We start from the raw sequence: 18,043 nt of genomic DNA, 5'->3' as shown, positions 1-18,043 counted from the left end.
CCAAAGTCTGTGAACTACAATTTTATATTCAAATATTTTCTGTGTAGAAAAAAACGTGGGAAAAATGCAAAACAAATAATGAATTATTTAATAAATAACTATGTAACACTAAACAAATCATGTCATAATAAAAATAACGAAAACTGGGGTGCAAATACAGCCAGATCATGGTCTAGGAGGGCAAAATGAGCACGTTTATTCCCAAAACAGTCGTAAATAAAAATGGAAACATTTTTAGAAAAAAAAATAGTAAAAGTTCTTTAATAAGAAACAAAGCCTAGTGACCCCTCTCCTCCCTGCCCCTCCCCCTCTTCTTACAGAGAGCATTGCCTGCCAAGAAAGCTAGATCCACATGGTTAAAGGGAAGTCTTGCTGCTTTATCTTTGTAGTCCTGACTGCCAGCGATCTCACTCTGTAGCTGAGCCCAGCCTCTGCTTCCCCAGGGCTGGAATCAAAGGTCTGTGCTGCCTCTATGGCTGCTGCCACCACCACTGGCTTAAGCACTTTCCAATTCATCTTTTGTGGCTACCACACTGGCTGCTTCCAACCCTGCCATAGTCAACATTGTATCATTTTATTACAATAATTAGGTAGATGACCACTAAAGGGCAGTTATAAACAGCAGACATAATTAATGGGAAATTGTGGAAGCACAACAAGGATGCTTGCAAGACAAGGGGGCTTCCTGGTCATCCATTATACTCTGTATTATATTCAGGGGAAGATTCGTTTTAATGATCAAAACCTAGCCTCGGCTGCGAAGGAAGTTCCCATTCATTCAATTCAGCGAGGAGCGGTCTAGAGTAGGTTGGCCCTGGACATGCTTCTGAGGGAATTTGTTTAAAAATTGGATTGAGTTAGAAAGGCCCCCCTGAATATGCGTGAGGCCATTTCATAGGTTGGGTCCTAGTCTGAATGAATGAGGGAGGGAACTAGCTGATCCCTGGTGAGGGCATCCATCAGACCACTGCCCTCTGTTCTTGTCTGTGGATGCCATGTTACCAGCTGCTTAAGTTCCTGGTGCCTCTACTTCCCAGCAATGATGGGCTCTGAGAGGAACTGTGAGCCAAATAAACTCTTTCCCTCCCTAAGTTTCTTCTGTCATGCTATTATCACACCAACAGAAAGCAAAGGTAAACTTAGCGATAGTTTAGATTAGTGGTTCTCAACCTTCCTAATGCAGTGACCCTCTAACACAGTTCCTCATGTTGTGGTGACCCCTTAACCATAAAAATAATTTTTTGTTATTGCATAACTGTAATCTTGCTACTGTTATGAGTTGTAATGTAAATATCTGATATCTGACCCTTGTGAAAGGGTCTTTGGTCCTGACCCACAGATTGAAATATGCTGGTTTAGATACTTGCAATAGTTTAAAAACAAAACAGGATTAGGAGTGGGGCCACTAGTAATCTGTCCCCACACCTCTTCAGCCCTGTGCCAAACTCCATTGACAGACTGTGACAACCATGACCCCCTGCCCTTGTCCGTGGGCCTGGTGGGCACTACTAAGTGCATGTCTCGAGGCGCGAAGCTTACATCTGACCCTGTGTACCTAAGGCAAGACAAAGGAGGAAAGGGACAGATGCCTTCCGGCCCTCTTCTCGGAAGGCTCTAGAGCTCTGAGCGCCCCAGCATTCCACCGCTTTGTGCGAAGGGGCGAACCCCGCGGGACGCGGCGTGGAGCTGCCGGCCCCTCCCGTGAGTCTCCGTGGCCGCCCGCGCCGCACCCACTTCCTCTTTCCCTTCCGCGCGCCAGCCAACCGCTCGCCAAAAATTCCTGTCACTTCTGACAGGAAGCGGGGAGGCCGCGCCGGGGCGACCAGCATCGCATCTCCTCCGCGCCCGGGACCCGGTCGTCTGCAGGGTCCCGCCTGCGCCTGGGCCCCAGCCCCGCCCGGTTCTCCACCCCCGGCTCGGCCCAGTCCTCTGTCCCCGCCTCGGCCGCGGTCCGCCCGGTCCTCCTTCCCTGTCCCCGCCGCTCGGCCCTCCGTCCCCGCCCGGCTCAGTCCTCGGTCGCTCCGTCGCCCGATCTTCAGCCACCGCGCAGCCAGGTCCTCCGTCGCGGTGGCGGCCGGGTCCTCGGGCGCGATCCCGCCATGGAGGTGGAGGAGGCGTTCCAGGCGGTGGGCGAGATGGGCCTCTATCAGATGTACTTGTGCTTCCTGCTGGCTGTGCTGCTGCAGGTGAGTCCCCGGCTCCCCCGGCTCCCCCGGCCCCCGGGGCGCTCTCAGCTCAGCCTGGCCCCAGGTGTGGCGCGAGAGCGCAGGGAGGGAGGGGGCGGGCGGGCGGGCGGGCGCCGCGCGGTGGCGGGCCAGCCACTGAGCTCTCCCAGGCTGTCACCCAGAGCCTGGCACTGACACTTTGCCGCCAGAGCTAGTTGAAAGATGAATGAAACCCATTACCCGGGATCAAAAGGAGTCGGCACCCTAACCCCTTGCACTCTGAGACAGAGAAAGCATGGACAACCTGCCCACAAAAGATCAGGTCTAGTATGGCCTCCTTCAGCCCTCTCTGAGATTGAGGGAGGCTTCCTATTAAAGGGGCTTTCCATCCACGGGAATTTATTTCTCTCTAGTTAAAGTTCTACTGGGTTATTAAGCTCCGAGGCCAGCTTTGGTCTAGGGAAATGATACCATCCACACGGTGTGGTTCATTGTATTGAATTCTCAGAACCCAAATGCACACCTCAACCTAAAACTCTTGATTCTAGGAGTCCTTGGGCTCTTTAAGAGGTTCATTCCTGTAGTCCTAGCACTATGGAAACTGAGGCAGGAGAAGGATGGTTCTTCTTCTAAGCAAATTCAAAGCCAGCCTGAGCCGCTCAGATTGTCCCTAGGAAGCAGGTCAGTCAGTGGTAAAGCCCTAGATGTGCAAGGCTCTGGGTTTGGTCCCTATCACCAGGGCCAGAAAATGAAGCTAGCTCCCTGTCCCGGAGGCGGCTCGCATTCCTGGGATGAAGTGGTCTGTGACACTGACACTGTGAAGCTGACAGCTGAGCTAAGTAAGTTAAGATATTATTCCAAGGGAAGTCCTGGCTGGCCGCCGTTATAACCAGAGCCCACAAGTTGCTTCAACGTTGCGTTGATGCTGCGGCAGGAAGAGAGGCAGTAAGGTAAAACTTAATCTACTGATTCTCTTTCCCCATTAAAATCTTCAGTTGACTTCAGCACCAGGCAGAACAGCAGTTCAAGTGGTGATACTTGGAAGCCTTTCTCTTAGCAGAATAAGACTTAGTATAGAGAGCTAGAACGGTAACTGCAGTGTCTGGTCTTCATGTATAATGGTTTCTTTGACAATATTCCATCTAACCAGGAGTTCCAAGTATTTATCCCCTCTCCTGGCAATCTGTCTGGCCACTTCTCTGCTCCACTTCTTGTGTTAGCATCTTCTTATTTGCCTAACCAGGTGGTTGCCAACTTAGAATAAAATCTTGAGTGTGGCACTGAGAAGGCCAGTATTCTGGGTCAGGACCTGTTAATTTTCCTGGGCTTTTATCGCCTCATTGCCAGCTGGAGATGCAGGGCCTCGTGCTTTTTAGACGAGAGCTTTACTGCTGACCTATACCTTCTTCCCCTCCCTCCCATGCTTTTATTAATGGCTGACCTAGTTCATTGTAGTTTGTTAAGGAAGAGTTCCAAGCCCATGATCTTTTTGCTCAGCAACCGTTGGTTGATTTATGGTCACCATTTGCCAAGTTTTCAAGTGTTATTGGCAATGGATGGTTGTTTATCTTGTAGGTGTGGGCTGTATGGGTTGCCGTGTCCCTTCCCCAGAACTAACTCAGTTCCTGCCAACCCAAGGATATCCCAGGCTATCCTTGAGTTTGTAATATTAAGTGCATCTTTAATAGTTCCATCTGCCAAAGGATAGCTGTATTGATAACAGATTGTACTTTTATGTTGATTTACTTAAAATTTTTTGATTTTGTTGTTGTTGTTGTTTTTCCGAGACAGGGTTTCTTTGTGTAGTCTTGGCTGTCCTGGAACTCACTCTGTAGACCAGGCAGACCTCGAACTCAGAAATCCGCCTGCCTCTGCCTCCCAAGCGCTGGGATTAAAGGCGTGCGCCACCACCGCCCGGCCCCCAAAAAAATTTGAATTGAGGGCTGGTGAGCTAGCTCAGCCAAGTATGGTGTGTGGTGCCAAGCCTGAAGACCTGAGTTCAATTCTCTGGACCCACGTGGTAGAAGGAGAGAACCAGATTTTCCCAAAACTTATCCTTTGACCTCCACACCCCACCCCCAGCAGTGGATAAAAATGTAATAAAAGTTTAGAAATTGAATTGATTTAGAAGAAACTAGTGAGTAAAAGCATAAGGGAAATAATAGTCCTAGAGCACTTTCAGGGACATCACATGGCAGAGATAGTCCTAGAGCACTTTCAGGGACATCACATGGCAGAGAGTCCTAGAGCGCTTTCAGGGACATCACATGGCAGAGATAGTCCTAGAGCGCTTTCAGGGACATCACATGGCAGAGATAGTCCTAGAGCGCTTTCAGGAACATCACATGGCAGAGATAGTCCTAGAGCGCTTTCAGGAACATCACATGGCAGAGNACATCACATGGCAGAGATAGTCCTAGAGCGCTTTCAGGAACATCACATGGCAGAGATAGTCCTAGAGCGCTTTCAGGAACATCACATGGCAGAGGTTGGCAGGAACTGAGTTAGTTCTGGGGTATTTTCATGGCAGCCTAAGAAGTGTGCTCTCTGCTCTCCCTCCTGACCGCTCTTGCTTTTAAGCACTCCTTCCCCTAAGTTTTAATCCACCCTTGAGCAGCCTCTCTGCACTTACACAAGTATGTCAGACACTTCTTCCTGAACGTCCTCTCTGTGCTCTTATGAGCCTCATCTGGCTTGAAGGAGAGAAATGGGGACTGATAAAAGATTTTTCCAGGATCTTAGTAAGTAGTAGGATTTTAAAAAATGAATCAGCCGGGCGTGGTGGCGCATGCCTTTCATCCCAGCACTCGGGAGGCAGAGGCAGGCAGATTTCTGAGTTCGAGGCCAGCCTGGTCTACAGAGAGAGTTCCAGGACAGCCAGGGCTACACAGAGAAACCCTGTCTCGAAAAACAAACAAACAAAAAAGAATCATTGTTTTGTTTGTTTGTATGCTCATTTTTGAGACAAGGTCTTACTATGTAGCCCTGGCTGGCCTCAGACTCACAGAGATCCTACTGTCTCTGCTCCCTAAGTGTTGTGATTAAAGGCCTGCCCCACCATGCCTGGCCCAAAACTGCTGGATTTGATTGCCTTTCTGCCTTACTGTTGTGGAAGGAACCAGTTTAAACATACATATGATGTGCTGTTGCCATAGTGGTACAAAGAGGGTTTAGATGGTGCATGAATGTAACTTTCTTTACAGCTCTTTAGAAAGTTAGTGTTTAACTCTATCCATAGTTATACAAAGTACGATTTCCCTCAGTGAAAAATACACCCCAACCAATGCCTTGAAAGGAAGGAAGGAGATTGGGCTTTGCTGCAGCCTTCAGAAAGATGCGCAGCTGAACTTGAAGCTTAGGTTTAGAGAGAAACCTGAAGGTAATTTTAGATAGGAAAACACTGCTGCAGAAGCAGAGAATACCTCCTATCTCTGCTTCCGTGTGTATCAGGTGCGGCTGGAGAGATGGCTCAGGAGTTAAGTCCTTGCTGATCTTACAGGGAAAAGTTGTCTATGTCATACTGGAATAAGTAAAGAGAGGCTGCTGTGGGTGTTGCAAAGCTTGGGGGAAGGAATTCTTAACAAAAAATGATAGCCCAGTCAGAGGAGGGGGATCAGATAGCACGTTTCTTAGGGTCCCATGGAAATAACCTAAAGCTAACTCAGTTTCTTCCAAACTCCATAGTGTGATGTTTCGGGACCTGAGTTTGATTCCCAGAACCCTATCAAGCAGCCTATAACTACCTGCAGCCAGTTCCAGAGTCCCCACAGCCTCTTCTGTTCTCCACTGACACACACACACACACACACACACACCATGTGGCATACATTCACAAAGACACATACACACATATACTACATTAAAACAAATCCCTTAATCACGATCTGCCTATTGAAGTTTGGGAAGCCCTGGTACATATTGTTCCTATAGTACTGTACAAGCTTGCTGTTCAGTAGAGAAGTATTCCACTGGACCCTCTAGAGAGGCTAGTTAGATGGGAGTGCATTAGACGGAGGCATACATTAATATCCAGTTGTACTGCAAGAAGACAAGAGGTTTAGAGATGTGTAGCTAAGCGTGGTAAGTCATACCTGAGTGGTGAGTGCAGAAAGCTTGAATGCAAACTAGAGAGCAACTGGGTTATAGGAAAATACTCCTGCACCCATTAGTATGTTTTGACCAGAAGAGTTTGTTGAGTTCAGGAGACTGAGCTGGTGATACAATGTAGATTGATTAGAACTGAGAGAAGAGGCACCAGTCCTTTAGAATGTGTGTGTCCCACATTTAAAACCCCTCAAATACATCCTTATCAGTAAGACACTCACTCAATAACTAAGAGTGCTCACATGCTCCAGACCGGGCATGTGGTCTTGCTTTCACGACTCCGGGCTTACTCACAGAGTGTTTCTGGTTGACCAGTTAAACAATCGAGTCCTAAGTGCATAAAGGACTAATAGCAATGCCGGCAATGAAATCAACTTTGATTTTTGTTCCTTATCTTCCCTTGAAAATGATCTGTCCATAGAGTTAGGTGACCCCACTCTCATCTTGGTTTTGCTGTTACGGGAAACCTTGAATGGTTTTTAATTGCTCTGTATCTTGTTCCAACTCACAAAGTAAACATCAGACTTAACCATGACTTCACAGTGCAGGGTTGCGATGGTGTCCCCAGACGCCTTATGAAAGCCCATAATGGTGTTACTACAAAATTACTTTAGAAACCTTCACTTTCAGAAACAAATTTTCAATACCCTTGGGTCATTTTTGTAATTTTAATTACACTGGGGCGGGTGGGGATGGGGCTGGAAAGGGAGTCCAGCCATCTGGGGCACTTGTTCTTCCCTGGAGCTGGAGCCAAAGGAGATAATGATTTATCTAAGATGTTGTTAGTTCGACACAGAAGGAGACTAGACAGTGGTTTCTCATTGTGGCTTTAAAGTCCATCTGCTGGTAGGTGTGATTTCATTAGACAAAAATGTGGGTGCATGGATACATGGTATGCAGAGTGGCAGTAAATGATGAGAGACCACGTTGGTTCTTTGGGGGACAGAAGAGGATGTAAACTGTGTCACGGTCAAAAATGGCGAACCAAGAAAAAGCACCTGCATGTTCTGGGTGGGTGGTACATCCCATGGATGGTTGTGTCATCTTTGACTTCATATGACCATGTAACCCCAGGATGTGCCTCTTGGATGGAAGACTGACATTTCATGGGCTTTGAACCTTACCTCTCTGACCTAATCTCATGGTGCCTTGTGTAACGTTTATTACACAGCATGGCTGCTACCTGCCTACTGTGTCTCCCTGATGAGTAAGAAAACCAAGCATGAACATGGACTGGCACTGCATAGAAGAGTCCCACATGTTAGCCTCTCTGTTAGCATAAAATGATGAACACATATGTATTAAGGACCTTGAATGTGTGTGTGTGTGTATGACACATCATGCACACTCATGCTTATCCATAAAGGGGCCAAGGAGACATTGTGAGAGGAGAGAGAAGGGAGAGAGGATGAAGAATGTGTGTTATTTATTCTTACTGATGGCTAGGGATGAAGTGAGCGCACACTGCTTCCCAAGGCTGATTAACTGGATTCTACCACCCATTCATTTTGAACTGCTTTCCCCAAATTGTAGTACATACCAAGGACTGTGTGACCATCAGGATGAGGCAAAACTCAGATGAGAGGACCCCTTAGGGCATTTCCTCTTTCATCTGGAATATTGCTTGTCCTAGAACAATCCAGATAAAAGCATTATGTGCTAACATGCATTCAACAGAAACCTAGACTAGGAATGGCACATAGCTAACATTATAAAACCATGTGCTATTATTACTAGTGTCCTCCTTGGTCATTTATTCATCCCCTTGTTGAGTGTGGGGACCCTGGTTTATTTACTTTAGAAGCCCAAAGATGAATCAGACATAACAAATGTACATGAACAGAACTTCTGGGCCATTGGAGAGGAAGCTGAGTCAGAATGGAAGCAGGTAAATGAAGCGGACTTTCAGAGAATGAGAGCATTCTAACGATGCTGACAGGAGATGGTGCCTCCAGGGGAAGGAACAGAACACACAGAGGTAGAAGGGGGGATAGTTAGAGAGGGAGCGTGGCTGGTTTGTTTTGCCTGATGAAAGGCTGTGATTTGAGTCATCTCCTGCATTCCCTTGGCCCATGTTTTTCATTTCTTTATACCCATCAATTAAATTTCAGCAGATTGTAATCAGAGGGGCAGTTACTAAGTGGATGAAAGTGGCTTCGTAATTATAGCTACTGCTAGATATGTAATCTATTTGTTCTTGTGATTATTAAGGTTTTTATTTTTATAAGCTGATTGCCTCCTCTTCTAAAATGTCCTTAATAGCATGCAAATAAGGTACAGGAAATATGCAAGCCTAGGAACAGATTTTCCTTTGTACCTTATCAGAAATCTGACAGCTTATGGACCCACAGTACCTTTGCCCTTCTCCCAGAAGTTCCACAGTCTATCAACGCAAAATAGCCTTGTGCCCACTCGGCCTTACCAAGAGGGAAGAAATCACAGCCCAACTTTTGCATTCGTTTCCAATACTAGTCACAAAATATCATGACTTCTTTCTCTTTCCATAACTAATTCCACCATCTGTCACTGATGAATGGCTGTGCTGTTGGCTCTTCTATTTATCTGCTTAGTTGAACATGCCCCTGCAGAAAGGTGTGGAAGGAGCCCCCGGGGCTGGAGATATGGCTCAGCGGTTAAGAGCACTGACTACTCTTCTAGAGGTCCTGAGTTCAAATCCCAGCAACCATATGGTAGCTCACAACTATTTGTAATGAGATCTGATGCTCTCTTCTGGTGTGTCTGAAGCCAGCTAAAGTATACTTACATATAGTAAATAAATCTTAAAAAAAAAAAAAGAGCCCCCAGCTAGAGTTTTCAGTGGACAGAAGAGGAATCTTCTAGCAGACTCCCTGTTTCCATGTGCCTGGTCAGCCCTCATGGCCACACAATGATAGAAATCACATGCTTTGTATCTTTTAGACACTTAGTCTGTTTATTTTAAGACCAAGTTCAAAGTTAACAGGGGTCTTGTTTCCTTGAAATAAGATCTTCTTAACATGCAGACTAATTACGTCCTTTCTTAGTGAATGTTAAATCTGAAATAATCATTCAGCGATGAGAGCTAACACAAACAGATGTCCATATCAGTCAAGTCTGAGAGGGCTCAACACCCCATAAACCCAACTGCAAGAAGCCACAAGATGGAGAGCAGTCAGCAGATGGCATGTGAATTGCTGCTGTAATTTTTTCTTCGTTAGTGGACAGTTATGGTTAGAGTAAACAAAGATTAAACTTAGCTACAAATTGCAACCTGAATATGCCTGAGATTTTGAAGCTTTTTAAGTCTTAGGAGTTGCACGCCACATTTTAAAACCACACCTTCAGATCATGAATGCAAAGCCAAGAACCTCCAGGCTCCCAGGAACATTTTTTTTTTTTGAGCTGAAAACACTGTGCTGAGAAGAAAATAACTGGAATATCAATCCTTTAAACCAGAGCCAGCAATGTGGGCCTTACGCCAGTGCTGGACAATATCACACAAAGCCCACAGCATCAGACACATTGCAGCTATGGAAGGAAAACTGTATAAGGAAGTAGAGTGCTCCGTGAGTGCACTGCTGATGGCCTCTCATAACATGGGTGCTTTTTCATTTTTTTTTCTTCCTGGCTTCTGATGTGGTCCATTTCTGTAGCCCAAACAAAGCAAAGCAAAACAAAACACAGAAGGAAGAACCAGCCGCCGCCCCCCAACCCTCCTTTTCACTTCTTCCTCTTCCTCCTCCTCTCTTCTTCCTCTTCCCCCTCTTCTTCTTTGATTATTTGTTTTTACTTTATGTGTGTTCATGTTTTTGTTTGCATGTGTACTACATGCATGCCTGGTGCCCATGAGTATGGGATTCCCTGGAACTGGAGTTATGGATGGTTGTAAGGTGCCATGTGGGTGCTGGGAATGACCCCTGGTCCTCTGGAAGAAGAGCTGGGGCTCTTGACTGCTGAGCCATCTCTCCAGCCCTTTCCCTTCCCTGTCTTCTTTGTCCTTTTCTTCTCTGTTTTCGCAAGTAAGTTCAGCAGGCATTTCTAGCTATCTTGAACTCACTGTGTAACTGAGGACGACTTTGGATCCTTCTGCCTCTACTCCCTAAGTGCTGGGACTATGGAAGGGAGGCAGCATACATGGTTTAGGCAGTGCTAGGCCAGCCCTGGACCAGAGCTTCATCCCCAGCCCAACCACTATATCTATCATGGTTAGCAGGCTTCCCTTGTTTCCTACGCTCATGTGCCTGTCTGCAGCGTTTGATTCTGTGTGTTTCCTTCCAGCTTTATGTGGCCACAGAAGCCATCCTCATTGCACTGATTGGAGCTACACCAGCATACCACTGGGACATGGCGGATCTCCTGCCCAACCAGAGCCACAGCAACCAGACTTTGGGCAAAGGCCAGGCCTTCGGGGACTGGCTGCTGACCGCCAATGGCAGTGAGATCCATAAGCACGTGCATTTCAGCAACAGCTTCACCTCTATCGCCTCTGAGGTAAGCAGGCCACCAAACGGGCCAGGGGACAAAGGGTTATCAATTCTGAAAGAGCCTGCACTGACTGTAGAGTCCTTTACACAGTGAATGACAAGCCATGTAAATAAAGCAAGAGCGTGCAAGCGGTCTATCTGTGACCCCCAGAGTTTATGTTTCAGCCCCATGCTGTATGGAGACCCAAGACCCCTTGGCTGCACAGGATAAAGTACAGATGGTTTCCCCGCTGTAAGCAGGGAACCTGCTCTGTGAAGCCGCTGCTGACCAAGAGACTCTGGTGCTGCAGAGCCCACCAGAGATGAAGCAGCTGAGAACCATCTACTGAGGGCAGCATTAAGAAATCATGATTCGATGGTCTTTGTATGTCTGTGGCCCAGCAGCAGCCATGGTAACTGCCCACCACGAGCCTCTTAATGAGACAATTAGCATTGCTGATTGTTTGCTGTAGACTAGACATTGTGATATTTTATAGGTTTGTCTTACTCACTCAGAGTAATTTTGGGGGGTGGGGACAGGCTGTTTTCTGGGGTGGGGGTTGGCTGTTTGTTCATTTGACCGATGGAGAAACTGAGACTCCGAGGTCAAGCTTAACTCATAATGACAGTGTTGGTATTGGAGCCTAGATTGACCTTAACTTGGAAGTCCGCGCTCTTCATTCTGACTCCAAGAAGGCACACATCGTCTGCCCCTAGACTGCGGTGCATGTCTCTGAGCTTCCTTTGGACTGGCAGCAGTAGCCTAATATTTTCTTTTTTTTTTTTTTGCCCTTGTTTGTGAATAATTTCCATCTGAGAGAGCTGTGAATACCACTCAGAGGTCATATGCTTGCCTATTACATATGACGCTCTCAGTTCTATCTTCACTGGGGGAGGGGAGGAGTGATGGAAACGAACTGATTTAAACAAAAGGCCAGCCCTTAACTTCCCGTGGTTTCATCTGTTGCTTCTGCAGCGCTGTTGCTGTCCGTGGTTTTCAGCCATTTGAAAGTTGTACACACCAGTGTTTCCATACTAAGTATTCCAGTATTTCCTGAGGACAGTAACATTCTCTCACAAAGAGAAGAATTAGCCGGGCGTGGTGGCGCATGCCTTTAATCCCAGCACTCCGGAGGCAGAGGCAGGCGGATTTCTGAGTTCGAGGCCAGCCTGGTCTACAAAATGAGTGCCAGGACAGCCAGGGCTACACAGAGAAACCCTGTCTCGAAAAACAAAACAAAACAACAACAACAAAAAAAAACCAACCAAAAACAAAACAAAAAACAACAAAGAGGAGAATTATGACCACAAGTTTCAGAGAGGATTCCCACCTACACCTCAGTTACCAACTTAACAGATTGATACCTCGCTGGAAGTTGTGTTCCATCCACATGTGGTTGTGTCACGTGATTAATACTTCCCACAACAGGATTGTTTTTCTCTTCTAAATATGTCGGATCTAACCCAGGATCCTCTATAACATCCTGAGCTGCTCAGGGTCTTGTGACCGTTCACTTTCCTGGTCTCTGTGACTCCGTTTTTATACAATCCACACTCTTCCCTGCAGGCTTAGCGTTTTCAAAACCTACTTTTTAGTAAGGGACCTTAAATGCTTCAACCTCCCTTATAGCCCACCAACCAAAGCCATGGGAGAAGGAAGATGGCTAATAGATCAAGGGAGAAGTGGACTGTTTAGAAGTAGTTCTTTGGGGTGATTCCAATCTTCATGGTCAGAAGTCCAGTCCATTAGCACGAATCTGCAGCGGTAGTCCAACTCATGAGTCAGAGCAGTGTCTCTATCCTAGGAGAAACCTCAAGGCTCTGCCGATTGCCATGAGTCCACAGAAGCTGAAAGAAGCTGCCGGAACATAACCAGAAGTTCTTTGGTGTCTTTCTCTTTACGAGGTCACGACAAGCAAAGCTCAGCAAAGCAAGCAAGCCTAAGGAAGTTCAGCAAAGGGAACCAATGCCTGCGTGCCGTCCACTGTCTATTGGGATAGACTTACACTCTTTCCAAACATCGAGTGCTCTCAAGTCCACTCCAGCAAAACATCACAAGCCCTTTCACCAGACAGCTTCTAGAAAAACACCACATGTCTGTTCTCAGCAAAGCATCCTTTCTGGTGTCTGCTTCACCAACACATCTTCCATAAGACAGTTTCCAGAAAAAGATCACATGACACAACCGAGTCTCCAGTGAAACCAGAAATTCCCACTTCACCTCCCCTTTTTAAAAACTGAAATATTGTCTATGTTGCATTAGTATTATGTGTCCTGTCTCAGGCCAGTTATCTCTGCTTTAATGATATTGAGTCATGTCTTCCAGGAATCATCTGAGTTCCCCTACTCCATGTACAGCTACTGTTTCATTTTTAATAATTGAGAAGACTATGGGGACTAACTTTCAGATTATAGTCACTGTTGTTTATCAGATCTCCATGCACAGCTTAGGGGCCACCCATGATTCTTGTGTGATCCAGTATAGATGCTGCTGCTAGTGAGTGGCCAAATGATTATGTCTTAATTCAGCACACCCTCCACATGCAAGGCCTGGAGCCTGCTTCCGTCTGTAAGCTGCCATCTTTTCCTTTTGCCCATGTGTCTGTTTATTTGATCTATATATCTATCAAAAGTATGTCTGTGAAGATCTCTCTTTAGTGATTTATAGATTATTAGAGCCCTTAATTATTTTACTGCCTAAATTATCCCCCAGATTACCAACGGAGTGCCCTTTTTATTTTTAATTTAAAATTTAATTGAAAATAACTGTGAATTTACATGCAGTCACAAGAAAATAATACAGAAAATTCCATATTACCCTCTGCCCAGTCTCCCCATCAATAACATCTCCCCAAACCATTTGATGACACCTCAGCTGATGACAGCTGACTGCTGACATTGCTGCGGCGTCTCTTGCTGGCCTTTAGAGCGGTCCTGCTTCTCTTCGTGGCTCACCCTTTGGTAGCTCCTCCTAACTACAGATGTTTTCTCATAAACTTCAATGTTTAGGAGATATCACTTGAAGAATTGTATAAAGACCTGGCTCTTATTGCTGGAGACTTTCATGGTTCACTTTTTCCACTCAGTGTAATTCTCTGCTGACTGACTGGCCTAGGATTGTATTATTGCAGCTGTCAATAAGCTTGGGGAGGATTGGGTAGATTCTTCTTGCTTGCTTGTTTTCCAAGTTAATATATCTTTTCATTTCTTTTCCATTTGCACATAAGTTTTACATAATAAAGCTGCACACGGTAATTTTGTCTGTATAAATATTTGGGTGATTTTTTTTCTCTCATTAAGAGTTGCCTTTAGCCTATCTATATATGAGTCTACTGGCATCTTTAGCAGGCACAGCTTTGTTGTGGAATGGTTTCGGGCTTCACCAATCACAAGCCTGAGTGAGAACAGCTGCAGCTTGGGCAGGGCTCCCTGAGCCTTGCCATGGCTGAAGCAAAGTCTTTCTAAGCAGGGGTAAGTTTGGTTGGTCATGACTTGAACACGGCCTCTTGGAGGGTTGTAGCTTCAGCATCCACTGTGGTTGTAGTTCTTTCTACCTGAAATGTTCCAAGCCGTAGGGTGACCATGATGCTGGTCTGGCTGGGTGTCCATAAGTGACTGCTTCACTGGAAGTTTCGGGCTCAAGGGAAACTCTGACAGCATCACCCTAACCAGCTTAGTATATTTGAAAGAAAAAGAAGCACTACTGGGTGCTTACAGGAACACTAACATTTTTTAACAGTACTTGGCAGTGCTTGCTGAGCGAGTACTCAGCCAATACCTTCATGCAAGCTTGGATCCTTCTGCCTGTCTTACTTTCGACCTGCTGGCTTCGCCAACATCTAGTCTTGAACATGAGGCTGGAGAACGTGGGGAGCACTCCTCTGTGTCATTTATTGAAATCTAGGGTCCCTAGATGGATTTTTCTACTTTTTAGAGTCATCTTGTGTTTGTTTCATGTATAATATTCAGCAGTGTTTGGGGGGAGAGTAGGAAATGTGTTTCTACCTTGTCTTTGCCCTGTGCCTTTGCCCTTAGAAAGTAGACATCCTCCTGGGTCATTTTGATTTTTAAAAGTACTTGAGACACCTTTGTTGAGGGATAGAGATGTGGCCCAATAGTAGAACTCTTGGCTAACATACACAAGGGCCTGGTTCAAGCCCCCCGCCCACATACCCAAGAGTTAGGGAGAAGAAGAAAGTGGGGAGGGAGAAAGAAGGTATATTTGTCTGTCTGTCTGCCTGCCTGCCTGCCTGCCTATGTGTCTGTGTGTCTTTGACTTAATATATTGCAGGTTATCTTTCAGCTCCATATCTAAGCTGTGGTCACAGTCATCTTTCTAGAAAAGCCTGGTTCCGTTTAGTCTCCCCTAGGAGTGTGAAGTGGGTGAGAGCTGTAGATCCATTCTTTTAAGTCTATCATCATACTGTAATGCAAGTGAGTCTTAGACCAAAGTCTGCTACACGTGTAAACAGTTCTCAACCTAATTATCACCAGCAGAGAAGCTCACGGCAAACTTCCTTGCAGGCTTGAGAATCCTGGCACTTTCCTCCTCGGAGCTATCCTGAACCCTGTTTGTCCTCCCCTCCCACAAGCACCAGACAAGAGACGATTCCAGAGTTCAGATAGTTCAGGACTGAAATGGGGTCACCCCAGTAGGTAAAGAGTACACACCATACTGCCTAGCTCAGAAGCTGCTGCACACAAAGTGTAGGGAGCGTGGTCCAAATGCACTGAGCTACTCTGTGTATTCCGAATCCATTCAGTTCACCACCTGCAGCCCTTTCTTCCTTGATTATCTTGTGGTCCTGGGGATTGAACCCAGGGCCTTGCATATGCTAAGCAAGTATTCTACCACAGCTGTCTTCATATCTTTCTTTTTACTTTTTATTTTGAGACAGGATCTCACTAGATTTCCCTGCCCATTCTCGAACTCACTCTAGTCCAGGCTGGCTACTGCTCCAGCCTTGCAAGCAGTTGGGACTATAGGCCAGGGAGAATGGGGCCTCAGTGATACCTGGGTAGACTATCCCACGGAATCCATTAAATATTTTAATTTAGTTAATAGAGCTATACTTTGCTTCAGCACTGCAGGTATACAGCCTATTGTAGTAGAATTGAGTGAAATTAATACTAATGAGATGAATAATTAGAAGCCCTTCTGACTGGAAGGATACCTTTATTAACCAGTGTTCATTGAGCGACTATTACTTGTCTCATGACTGAAAGGACTCTCTCCACAGTAGGAGAGAGAACTTTTAGACCCTCCACTTCGGGGCAGCGGGACTAGGCCATCAGTCTCATCAGGCCCTGTGCTGATCCTCTGGAGGCTCCCAGCAAAGAGCGCTCCACAACTGACTGAGGCCAGACAGACAGGGGAGTTATCAAGTGGGAGCTCAGAGAGCTACCTTGACAGAGACAGAGGTGGTTGGTGATGGAGAAATGGAATTAAGCGGCTTCTCCAGCAAGTGCATCCCTGAGGGCAAATAACTAAAGGGCTCAGATGGGCCTTGTCTTTACACTACCTGTGTCTGGCCCACTGGAGTGTATCTGTAAGTCACCGTCTCTCTCACCATCTGTCTGTCGGTCTGCATCTGTGTCAGCTCCTTCCCCCCCCCCCCCCCCCAATCCCCTCACTGCTTCTCTTGTCTCTGGCATCCTGGCTCCAGTTTTCTCCATCACTGCATTCTCCAAGCTGAGTTCCCTATTCTCTTCCACGAGACGCTTTCCTGTGATAAGTTCTCTGACTTGCTGGGCCTGATGGTGCATTTCTTTAATCCCCAATACCACCAGAGAATCAAACAAGAGAGGGCTGCTGGTACTAAGGAGGCAGAGATGGGTAGATGGCTACGAGTTCAAGATTAGCCTGGTCTACACAGTGAGCTCCAGGCCTGCCAGAGTTACATACTGAGACCCTATTTTCTGTTCTCTCCATGTGCTTCTCTGTTTCTATCTCTCATCCTCTCTTCCTCCCTGTCCCTTTCTATCTCTTCCTGCAATGCTTGTCTGTCTCTTTCATTCTCACTGATACTACTTAGATGCCCACAACTGGGTATATATGCTATATCATTCATCTTGACTATAGGTCTGTAATTATTTTCTTTCTGGGGCAGAAAGGCACATGAAAGACTATGTTCCTTTCTTACCTGAGCATCAATATTCCACCTTCAGAGTTATATTGCAAGGAGCAAATTATCCTGCAGAGAGTGAGCCTGCACCTCAAGCATTCCTCTGGTGTGTCTAGACCTAAGGTGGGAGAGGGCTGCTCTGCTGCACAGTCGGGAAATGTCGATGTGTAACCCTCTACAGGATGTCTGGAGTCATGACTATCTGTGGAGCATCTCAACTTTTAACCAGTTGCCTCAGACTGAGTAGGTCCATGATGCTTTGCAAGGCTGGCCATGGCCTGTCTGCTTTGTTTATAATGTAGTACAGGTGGCAACACTGTCCACTACTGGGACAGAAATCCATTTACCCTTACAGGCCACTCAGCTGTGGCGAGACTGTTCATTCTTTGCTCCAAGCTTGGAGGTAGAAAGGTGAACCTCCAGAAGGTTTCATGGGTAGAAGAGACAATGAGGAGGCGGACAATGTGACTGTCTTTCAGAGCTCATAGGTAAGAGGCTGTCTACCATAGGTTTTCCATAGCCCAATAGCCCTAGTGTATAAATCAACAATGGAATGAAAATGGTCCCCGTAGGCACGTATTTCTTTGTGCTTGGTCCCAGTTGATGGAACTGCTTAGGAAGGATTTGGGGGTGTGGCCTTATTGGAGAGGTATACACTGGAGGATGGGCTTTCAGGTTTCAAAGGCTGGTGTTATTCCAGGTTAGCTCTCTCTGCTTCCTACTTGATGATCAAGGTGTGAGCTCTCAGCTACTGGTCCAATGCCATGCTCCCCACCATTGCTGTCATGAACTCAGCCTCTGAAACTATAAGCGCTAAATAAACTTTTTCTTCTCTAAGCTATCTTGGTTGTGGTATCTTATCACAGCAGTACAAAAAAACAACTAAGACAGGTGTCAAGGGGTTTACCCTAAACCGTATCCCACATAAGCTGCTCTCCTGGGGTCCATATTCTTTCCATTACAGAGTGGCTTCCAAACACTTTTCCATATAAACCTTAGTTTTAAAGCATGTCCTGCATAGACTGTCATATTTAAGATGTTTTATTTTAATTTTTTAATATATAGGTGTATGTGTATCTAGTGTGTGTGTGCATGAGAGCCGGTGCCTGCAGAGGCAGAGGCAGAGAGGCAGAGAGGCAGAGAGGCAGAGAGACAGAGAGGCAGAGAGGCAGAGAGGCAGAGAGGCAGAGAGGCAGAGAGGCAGAGA

At 46.2% G+C, this 18,043-nt stretch overlaps 1 protein-coding gene across 2 annotated transcripts in view; it reads left to right on the top strand.

Annotated features, from left to right (window-relative positions):
- The first annotated feature begins 1,786 nt into the window (after positions 1-1,786).
- The window catches only part of Slc22a15 (solute carrier family 22 member 15), a 60,143-nt gene continuing 43,886 nt past the window's right edge, over positions 1,787-18,043 (top strand). For both annotated transcript variants that reach the window (XM_029475587.1, XM_021157961.2), the window contains exons 1-2: positions 1,787-2,186; positions 10,527-10,739. In XM_029475587.1, coding sequence (XP_029331447.1) covers positions 2,100-2,186; positions 10,527-10,739 — 300 coding nt within the window. In that variant the 5' untranslated portion in view covers positions 1,787-2,099. The remainder of the gene's footprint in view (positions 2,187-10,526; positions 10,740-18,043) is intronic.

The sequence above is a fragment of the Mus caroli genome, chromosome 3 (genome assembly GCF_900094665.2).
Source record: "Mus caroli chromosome 3, CAROLI_EIJ_v1.1, whole genome shotgun sequence".
Lineage (NCBI taxonomy): Eukaryota > Metazoa > Chordata > Mammalia > Rodentia > Muridae > Mus > Mus caroli.
Note: the sequence above shows the minus strand (reverse complement) of the source record. Positions and strands in the feature narration are given on the sequence as shown.